At 36.8% G+C, this 11315-nt stretch overlaps 1 protein-coding gene across 1 annotated transcript; it reads right to left on the bottom strand.

The window, feature by feature from the left end:
• Positions 1-10070: 10070 nt before the first annotated feature.
• On the bottom strand, positions 10071-11015 carry LOC100722396 (olfactory receptor 5P6-like). Its single transcript, XM_003462461.1, has one exon. The coding sequence runs from the start codon at positions 11013-11015 to the stop codon at positions 10071-10073; it is 945 nt and encodes a 314-aa protein (XP_003462509.1).
• Positions 11016-11315: the final 300 nt, after the last annotated feature.

Below are 11315 nucleotides of genomic sequence, written 5' to 3' on the forward strand. Positions count from 1 at the left end.
ACTAAGTCAGATAATAGAGGAGAAAAAGGCTTGTTTCACTCTTTTTGTTCTCTCTTGTTGTTTTTTGTGTTTTATGCTGCCTTGAACTGTTTTCCCTTTGTCACCTACCTTGCAGCCAGTCCATTATAGACTGAAACTTCTACAAACTATGGTCTAAATAAAACTTTTCCCCTTTCACACTGAATGTTAGGAATTTTGTCCCAGCAATGAGAGAAATGTCAGTAAGACATTGGGAGAATGGCAATGTCCTAAAATTGCTCATTTCCAGAGTGAATCTTTTGAAACAAACCATAAGTGAAGAGATCTCTGTATTAACAAAAATGTTTTTCTTTACAATCAACCCACAATCATCCAAAAACAATCAACAAAATTAATATAAACATGAAAATACAGGACAACAAAATACCTCCCAAAACTACCAACTCTCCAAAAGCTGATCCATGGGGCTTCAGTGTAGGGTGTGGGGCTCAAATAAACTCACAGCCAAATTTTTCAAAGGATAACAAAGAGACAAAGCAGATCAATAAGGTGCTTCAAACATAAAGAAGATACAGTGCTACCTTAGTTCAGAAACTTAAATCTTTCCATAATTCCAGTCATAGATGGTTTGCAATGAGAATTGTGGAAGAAATTCTGTGACCATAATCATGGAAATAATTAAGTTTGTGATCCAAGGTCCCACTGTATGTCTAAATAGATAATAGCCCAAATAAACACAATGATTAATGAGTTTACAGAAGACAATGATAAAACAGTAGCTAAACTACATATTGTGACATAAAACATAAATGGTCAGTTTAGGAAAGAATTTTTCCATGAATTGCTAAGAAACAAAAATTGAAGAAATTATAAATTCAGTTGAATGTGTGGGCAGCAGAAGTCACCAATGTGAAGACAGAATGTGTAAGTATAGATAGGGCTACTGTTGGAGAACACTTCTTCAGAGATACACTAAAAACCACAAGAGATCATAAAACATGAATTCAACAGCTACTAGAAGTCAAGAGAAGAATAAGATTAATTAGGATTAGTGAAAATGCAAAACACAGTGAACATGGCACAAAAAGCCTGTTTTCAGAAAACTTTCCAAATGTGGGAAAAGAATTTAAAATAGAATAAGAGAGGCATTTAGAATGCCAAAGATTTACCATCAGGAAGGAACATCTCCTTGACACATTATAGTTAAATCTCAGAAGTCCAACACCAACATAAGATCTGAATCTTAAAATTTTTTAGAGGAAAATTAAAATTCAGAGCTGGGCATGGTAATGCACACCTGAAATCCCAGCTCTTTGAGACTAAGGCAGAAGAATTGTTATGAGCTTGAAGCACACTGGGCTAGTGAGTTCAAGGAAAGCCTGAATTGCATAGAGAGACCTTGTATAAAATAATCTGTTAGATTCACAGTAGACTTCTCAACCTTTGTATCCATGTTGAACTATCAAGCTATTCTGCAAGCCCTTTTAATTTTGATGTTTGTGTTTTTCAATTAAAATTTTCCTTTTGGGGCTTGGTTTCAGTGCTGTGGCTAGAGACACCATAGATTTTCTACACAGTATTCACCTCTGCTAAGACCTGCTGCTTCCATCTAGACAGTTCTGTTTGTTCTGTCACTCTCTCTACACTGCTTTGTGACTTCCGGCTCTGAGAATTGTCACCACATTTCACTCAAGAGCCAACAACACCCCCCTACTCTCATCTCAAAAGAAGAAGCAGTTTATGCAGATGCCAGTCCCAGGAGACTTGGAACCTGGTTTCCTTTTCATTAGAAAGAGGATGATGAGCTGAATATTTGTGAAAGTGATAAGGATTTAGAGGAATTAATCCTTCAATTGAAAGGTGATCTGGATAAAGGAACAGGTTTTTCATTCAGTCAGCAGAATATATTTATTGAGAAAGAAAGCCTTTGTGAGAGACAGACAGAAGAAGTCCCAAATAAAAACTTTAGACCAGCAAAATATATTTACATGAATTTAATAATAAATATGAACCTGATTCTTTTTACTCTCATACTGGATCTGGCTATGTGTTACATTCAAAGTAAAAGAATACAGGGAGAAAAAAATGGCAGCTTGCTAGGAAGTTGGATAGAAAATCTCTCTGGAGAAAACAGCTCAGAGTCTAGTATTTGACAACATGGAGAGGGCCAGATGGGAACAATTCTCACTAACCTAGGAGGAAACTGAAGGGGGAAAAAATTAGAAAGAAGAAGGAAAAGTGTGGGTGGAGGGCTGAAGCCCGACATGCTCACTGAGACCAGTTCAGCACTGTGCTGGGAGTGCCCATCCAAGGTTGGGTGATCCAAGGCTGCGCTGAAGCTGTGGCTGCCAATAACGGGAGTTGGTGAGTCCCAGACCTTTGGCAGGAGGACATGGTGCAGTGTGGAGTGGAGCCAAGGTGGAGAGCTTTATTGGCTCTCCATGAGCACTGAAAATTGGGCCCCTGTGGTGTGGATGGCTTACTGGAAGACATCTTGGAGTAGGGCAGAGGCCAGTGCCCCAGTGGCATCAGTCAGCTGCCTCTAGCCCAGAGAGGATTGGTGGGAGAAGGTTGGGCTGAACCATGCCACTGGTCGGGAACCAATAGCCAGGGGCAAAATGGTTCCAACCCTGTGACATCCGCCACAGTACAGTGTAACTTGCTGAGGGCACTTGCAGATTGACTGGCTCAGAGGGGATGGGCCAGCCTGCAGCATCGCTGTGCTCACCTCAGATATCAGCAAACAGGAGAGAGCAGCAAGCTCCCAGCCAGCGTGCTTTAGAGAAACTGTAAGCAATACAGAGAGGGCCTGAGACCTCCTCCACACACCTGCCTGAAAGAAACCAAAAAAGATAAGACAAAACCTCCAGCCACTGACCCTGGGAAAATAAACCCAGGAGAGGTAAACACAGAAGAGAACCAGTCCAGCAATAATGCAGTATTAGCCACAACATCAGCAGACATAAAGAAATGCATTCGTGACTTCATAGATGAACTTAAAACTGAAATTCTAACCCTAAGTTGGGCAAGAAATAAAAAGGTTGATTAAAGAAATGCTGTATCTCTCTCAAGAAAACACAGAAGGAAGAAGGGAGGGACCCAGAAAAGAAGGAGAAACCTTTGGTGAAGAATATAAACTAAATCTAGGATACATGAAACAGATCCAAAGAGACTACCAGGAAACTAAAAGATCCATTGAAAGCTGGCAAAATGCCTTGACAGAAACAAAAGTTAGCCTTTCCAAACTTGAAGAGATATTTACAATGTATGATTGTGAAAGAAAAGACCTATTAAAAATAATTAGGAACCAGGAAGTAACAATTCAAAGGCTAGAAGATGACAAAAGAATCTATAACTTAAGAATGAAAATCATAAGGGAAGAAGCAGGAGTAACCACAAATGAACTACAAAGACTATTCACAGAAATAATTAAGGAAAACTTCCCAAGCACAGGAAAAAGAAATAATACCCAGATAAATGAAGCATACAGAACTCCAGCCAACTAAAACAGATCTACATCAACCAAAACAGATCTACATCCAGACATATAAATAATCAAGATTCTAGAAATCCACCACAAGAACAGAATATTAAAAGAGCCAGAGAAAAGAAGCAGATCACCTACAAATGACAAATCATCAAAATAACAACAGACTTATCAACTCAAACTATTAAATTAAGAAGAGCCTGGGGAGAAATAGTCCAAGCCCTGAAAGAAAATAACCTCCGACCAAAATTGATGTACCCTGAAAATCTCTCTTTCAAAATTAATGGAAAAACAATATGTTTCTAAGACAAAGAGGAACTGTGGGAGTTCATGGCCACTAACCAAACCCTACAGAAAATACTGATGGATATTCTAGAGAGAGAGGAAAAAATACCAGGATTCAAGTAATAGTAGCAGAGAGGCCTCAGTGAACAGGAGGGACAGTGGAATGAAGGAAAAAAATGGACAAATAATAGCAGAAAAATCAAATAGCAGAATTGAGGCAGAGAAAGTGAGCTATAATTTTTAACATAGCCTAGATACACTAACAAGAAGAAACACAGGCAGAGTAGATTAGGAGGCAGGATCCATCAAGATGCTCTAAATAGGAAATATACTCAACCCGAAAGAAGGTTAATAAACTGAAAGTCAAAGATGAGAAAACGAAGCTCTAAGTGACAGGAAACCAGAGAGAAATAGAAACAACTCATCCAGCAGCCACAGATAGGTTGGAAATTTATGGCACTTTTGTGCAGTGTAGAACTACAAAGCTAGAAGAAAGGAAAATCTTGTGGCTTTAGTAAGTAAAGGAATACAGCTCAAGATCAAGCTCAGGGGTAAAAAGATTCAGCACCACTCAGATAGATAATGGGTTGACCCCCTAATCTAAAAACTAAAGAAGTTAGTGGGACCCAAAATATACAAAGCATCTTGAGAAAGAGAAAGGTGTGGAATTGCCTGAAAAAGGAAGGCAGAGGACATTGTTAATAGTGTATCAGGATTTAAAAGCCACAGTAGTCTATAGCTTTGCTTAATTTGATTTTATTTTGTTCCAATCAGTCTACTCATATTACATTTGAGGGCACAGATAGTTATCCCCATAATAGCAGGCTATTCCATGGTAACTATCCTTAATTTTCTATTAAGTTAAACTGAAGCCCTATATTACTTACATTGTCTTAAATGACTAATTTATTTGAATCTGGTTTATTAAACTGCTGTTTTGCCTTGACTGATTTTATTTGAATTTGGTATGCTTGATGGTGACAAACCTAAGAGTAGAGGTAACCACTCTGAAGATGACTAGTTGTAATAACATACCCATTCTGGTTTGATTATTAATTGCTTTTGAAGTCCTACAATGTCTCCAAAGTTGTGTTTTTTTATTAAAATAGCTATGTAATGCTATGTTCAATTATTATATGTCTGATGATGTGGACAACTCTGTTGAAAAGAACAGGAGAAAGCACAGTATCTACTGTATATTACCTAATATTGTGGTTTTATATGTCATTTTCATTCCATGTTTTTCTAAGAATTAGTTTTTTTGTCTTGTTGTGATCTGTTTTTCTGTATAATACAGAAAGGATAGATATACATGTAGAGATTCACAGATGTGGAGAATTTCTAAACAGTTTACAGGAACAGAGTACATAATGCATGATATAATGAAGATACTCTGAATAAGAAGAGACACTAAGATACCCAATGCTAATTCTGTTACGTTATGATATAAAATCTAGCAAAACTATTATTCATTGTTCAAAATGATATTAGTCTAGTCTATTATGTTCAATTTCAGCATACGTAAAGATAAGGACAGTCGCTATGAGGAGAATGAGGGACATTATGGCTGTCACTATTGACTTCGCTAATGTCAGGTCTTGAACACCTAAAAGGTCTTTATCATCCTGTTATGATTAGATTGGTCCTGTAATGTTCAGTATGTTTTCAATGTGAAGATGGTGACAACTATTTGGAAGAAAACTCGAGACAGTAAGACAGACAGTGAAGATCTCCAGTGGACTTGCTTTGAAATCCATGCTTCTTAACATTATTTCCTTAAGATTTGTTTTTTTCTGTTTTGTTCTGTTTAATCCTACCTTCTTTAATTATGGGCAATTCTTTTGAAGATAGCAAGAGTCATTATGTAGCCATTGTTTGTCACCTTGTATTTTGTTTTTACATCATATACTATGTCTATTCTTGTTTTAACTGACTCCATTTTGTTTTGTCACATTTGGTTGTATTTTCTTCAAACAAAGTAATAACAACTGTAGTAGTAATAAAACCTAAAATGTGTAATTGTTATTATAAAAAAGAGAGGAAAAGAAAGTGCTCTAAAGGATATAATTGCACATATGTTCAATTGTGTAAGACAGATAATCATACTACTAATTTTTTTTTGGATCATTGAACAGAACTGTTTGCAGTCTCAAAAAAATTTTTCATTTTATGTGATTGTTGTTGTTGCTTCTGATTTTTTTGGTCAAATCAGGGTAACTAGCATGTCCATAACCTAAAAAATTTATCATTTTTGTGGTGAGAACATTCAGAACTATTTGTTGGAGCATTTTATTGTTACACTGTATTATTGTTAAGTATCATCACCTAGGGCCAGGGATTTGGCTCAGCGGCATAAAGCACCTGCCTGGCAAGCACAACATCAGCTCAATCTCAGTACAAAAAAAAAAAAAAAAAAAAAAGTCTAATCACTCAAACATGGAATAAAACACCAGAATTTCTTTCTCCCATTTAACTGTAATTTGCCAGTGGGTTCAATATTATAGTTTTAAACTTCCATTTGATTCTTTCTAATAAGTACTATTTTTTTTTTTTGCAGAAAATTTCTATTTTGCTTATACCTTTTAAGGAAATATTGATCACTTGAAGCATTTTAATAGCTAAAGTTCTTGTCAGGTAATTTCAACATCAGTTCACATTGGATTTGACATTTTTTACTTTTCTCATTTTCTTTCTTTCTTTTGTACTTAGCATGGCTAATTATCATGGACATATTTGGTTTCTGAATAATGCTCATTCTTTTTTAAAGCATCCAGTTCTCCTGTGAAGGTGTAGTTGGTGGACAAGTATATGTGTTTAGTCTCCTGCTGGGCCTTACAGACCCAGTTTACCAGCAAATGAGTGTGATGCTATTTACCTCCTTCAGGAGTATGAGGTGGAAATTTACCCCCCCCCCTCTGCCCTGGTGTCACTTTCCCAGTGAAAGTGGAGTCATGCAAGGCAGGGTTCTGAGTGAGCTCTGCTCTTAAAGCTCCCTGCTGAGAGCACATGCACAACAAAGGGGGCCAGAGCACAAACAGTCCCTTCTCAGATCACCTTAAGTTTTATTTCTTCCAGGTGACAGTGGAGGCTTGTTTCTCTGATGGAACCTAGACAATAGCAGTCAGGGAATAGGAATAATGCTGGGAAGGTGAAGATTAGGCCCTCAATTTGCCACACTGAGCTCAAGGGGAATGGGAGGGTTCTTGTTTTCCTAGCATATGTTTGAAGTAAAGCAAATATTATTGATGCTTTTATGTTTTGTTAAGGCCACCCTTTGGCCAAATTTTTAAAACTGTAACTGCAGGCTTTTTCCTTAGAGTATTTTAGTCTATGTGTTTTAGCGATCCTGGATGGGAGGCTCTGCTTGTCTTTGCAGAGTGAATGGAAGCAATAAGGAAACCCATGGTACTCACTGTTAGGTTGACTGTCAACTCATAAAGTTTCTAAGCATCTTTATACTCTGTAAAGTCTTGTTGTGTAACAGCAATAATGAATGGAGAATGAGTTAGGAGAACATACAATGATTACTTTTTAATAGTAAGAAGAGCGGGAGAAGGAAGCTATTTTATTTTCAGTGGAACCAGAAATATGAGCCTCCAAGCATTTGGACACATTAACCATGCTTGTTATTTGTTTTGTTGCACAAAGTTAGTCACAAAGCAAATTACCCTGCCATATTCAGATGTGTCTCCACATTTAACTTCGAACAGAAATGGTTTCTTTTTTTATTTTTGTCTTTTTCCTTTTTATTGGTACTGGGGATTGAACTCTCGACTGCCTGCTTGCAAGGCAAGCGCTTATGCCACTGAGCTAAACTTCCAGCCCCTAGAAACTGCTTGCTAGGAATTAATGTCTTAGAAGTGAAGGACACTGGAGGGATGTGTCTTCTAACAGCTCATCATTCCACTCCTCTACAGATCGTGTATGCCTTAGAGAAGTGGAACAGTTTTAAATGTATGTGGGACCTGTTTTTTACTTATGCTATAGTTTCTCTGTAGAGAAAGGATTTTAACTTAGCAGACTCAATAGTAAATCAAGAGCAAAAGTTCTATTCAGCCACCCATGATTTATTAAATTATCTTCATTTGTTCATATCAATAAAGTATTTAAGTTTACTATGTCTCAGGGTTCTAAAGTGAGTAGGGAAACATGAAATGATTGTGGCTGTCTACATGAAGCTTCTAGTATTATGCAAAACAAACTCTAGATATATAACCAATGAAATAAATATTTTGGAGAAAATACACATAGTTCTACAAGACCTTTTTGGTGTCTTTCAATTGCTTGTGAGTTTCAAGAAGGCTTCATATGGGGGCTGGGGATTTAGTTCAGCAGCATAAGCGCCTGCCTTGCAACCAGGCAGTCGTGAGTTCGATCCCCGGTACCGATAAAAAGGAAAAAAAGACAAAAAAAAAAAAAAAAGACAAAAAAGAAAGCTTCATAGAAGTGGTCATGCTAACACAGGATGGGACCAATAGAAAAAGTACCCAGGTTGCTCAAGTTTCACAGAGCTACTGCCACTGAGAGGATCTTGAGGCTACAAAGAAATCGAGTATGGTTAAGGATTTTAGATGATCAAGTTATTTATTACTACAGTGTGCATGTTTAGAGACCAGGAAGAAAAATCCCAAGAGATAGAAAGAAAACAAGGCCCATGTTCATGATCAAGACACGTTGAAAAAATTTACCCTTTTTCTAAAGTGTTTGGAAGAATTAATGAAGAGTGTATCTTTTTTGATTTATGGCCATTGTTGTGTGGGCAATGAATTGAAAGGAAAGAGACCAAAGGCAAAATTTGGTTAGTGATTATATTTATCTGTCTTCTTCAAAGAAATAGAACCAATAGAATATGTGTACATATGCAGCAAGTACACATATGTTCATATTCACCTTCATGTGTTTCTCTTATTTGTGTGTATATTAACTATCAATCATCTGTCATCTATCTATCTGTTTGTCTGTCTATCTATCTAAATAGAGTTTTAACAATTTGTCACATACAATTGTGGAAGATAAGTCCAAAACCAAAAAGGCAGGTAAACAGCCTGAAAACATTGGCAAAGTAGATGTTGTTGCCTGGAGTCTAATGCTAGTCTATAGGCAGATTTCATTCCTGTTCAAGGAAAGTCCAGTCTTTTCTCTTAGAATCTTGGACATATTCTGTGAGGCTTATCTACAGTAAGGGAGATGACCCATTTCATTCAATCTCCATTGTTTTAAATGTTAACTAGCCTTTTAAATACTATCAAAGTAATATCTGGATTTGTTCTTGGCTCCAATACCAGATAGATTGACACAGAAAATTAAGGAACACAGGACTACTTTGGTGAACTAAATGTAAGAAGGAATAGCTTGAAGAAGGACTGATGATGTGAGGAATAGGTGATAAAAATTGGATTCAGAAAGTATGAGACTTTGTGATTATAGAAATACAGAGGAAGAAGAAAAACTACTTTCTTTCTTCTGAGTCAATAAAACTAATGGTGTTGCTGCTTACTAGAAGGGAATACTCTGAGGAAGAAATCTAGTTAGGGAAGACAAATAAATGTTCTAGTTGTCAGCAAACAGATGCATCTTAAACTTCCCAGGGAAAAGACAGTCCAACTTTCCCTAACTTCTTTAGTGTGATGGCAGTCTGTCTGTAAGTAAGTCAGTTCAAGAATTTGCTCCATTAATTCCTTGAGTAACTCAGGAAACGTGGTCATTTCTACAAAGGATGTATGCTTTTTGTCCTGATAATGCAATTCACCAGTTAATGAGGGGAATATCATCCTATATTTTTGGTAGCCTCTTTATATCTAAGATTGAAATCAGAGGTCAAAAACAGATTACAATTTTATAAATCCACAAACTCATACCCAACAGGTAACTTTACTGCAAGAAAAGTATTTCATTAACTTCACTGCCTGTACTACTTTGTCCTTTAGTCTCAGGTGGTGTTCAATAACTACAACTGTCATGCAAATTTTAAGATAATATGATACTGAAAATGGACAATATCTTAAGATATAGAAGTATAATAATCTCAATTTACAACAGATAAACGTAGTGTTGAAGAACTCTATAACTTAAAATGAATTGCAAAAGGTAAATTATATATTGAGGAATTTTTAATTATAAATTGCTATTACAAACTTAACTCATTATCAGACTTTGATTAATTTTGCCTGAAAATTCAATTTCTACAGTTACTAAAAGGCTCTGTACTGGGTAGTCATTATCAAAAGATATATTGCAACCAGACACACTCATTTTTCTTTTTGTTATTGTATACATAAAGTATTATTACTATATCAAGTCCTTCATAATCAAAATATTGCTAAAACAATATTTTCCTACCAAGCTGTTTCTTTAAAGCTTCCTTGATTTCCTTGTTCCTGAGACTGTAAATGAGAGGATTTAACATGGGAATCACTACCAAGTAGAACACAGACACCACCTTGTTCTGGTCGGTGGAGTAGCTGGACTTGGGCATCACATAAATGAAGGTAATGGTCCCATAGAACAGGGTGACTGCAGTGAGGTGGGAGGTGCAGGTGGAGAAGGCTTTGTGGCGCCCCTCAGTGGAGCGCATCTTCAGGATGGTGATGAGGATGTAGATGTAGGAAATGGCTATGACAAACACTGTGACCACAATGATGGAGCCAGAAGAAAATGAGGGGAAAACTGCAGGGATGTTGACATCAGAACAGGAGAGCTCAACTAAAGGAGCAAAATCACAGAAAAAGTGATTGACCTGATTTGGTCCACAGAAGAATAAAGAGTAGAAGCAAAGAGTGAAGGAACAAGCATTAAGAAAACCACCTAGGTAAGCAACTAGAAGTAAAAGAATGCAGACTCGTGTGGACATTTTGGTTGAGTAGAGCAATGGGCTGCAGATGGCCACAAAGCGATCATAGGCCATGGCAGCCAGCAGGAAGCACTCGGCTGTCCCAAAGAAAACAACAGAACCAAGCTGAATGGCACATCCATGGTGTGAAATTGTGTTAATCTCCACCAGGAAGTTTACAAGCATATTGGGTGTGACAGATGATGAATAGCCTATGTCAACAAAAGCTAAGTGACTTAGGAAAAGGTACATGGGATGGTGGAGTTGAGAAGAGAGTCTGATAAGAATGATTGTACTGAGATTACCAGATACAGTCACCAGGTAGATGCACAGGATGATCATGAAGAGGATGACTCGGAGGACAAGGTCATTTGTTAAACCCAATAAAATGAATTCTGTTACTGCAGTGTGATTCCCATCCATCAGCAAATCCATGAGACAATGAAGCTGCTGCCTAAATAAACCTGTAATGTAAATATCATACTAAAACATTTGTAAATATGATAGCTTCATTTTCACTAATACATACATGGAAGTTTTTTTTTTTTATAAAGAAATACTCTTTCAAAATTTGGTTCAAGACTTTTTCATGTGATTACATATATTGAATAATTCTATGTTGTAAAATTGCTTTCAGACAAAGCACTGAAACTTGTTTAAAAGGATATGTATCTTATTTTTTTCATACTGAAACCTGTTGGTTTTCTCACTAAGGTATACTTACAAACATTTTTA

Source organism: Cavia porcellus, unplaced genomic scaffold (assembly GCF_034190915.1).
Source record: "Cavia porcellus strain 051 isolate PalLab524CR breed Dunkin Hartley unplaced genomic scaffold, mCavPor4.1 scaffold_9, whole genome shotgun sequence".
Lineage (NCBI taxonomy): Eukaryota > Metazoa > Chordata > Mammalia > Rodentia > Caviidae > Cavia > Cavia porcellus.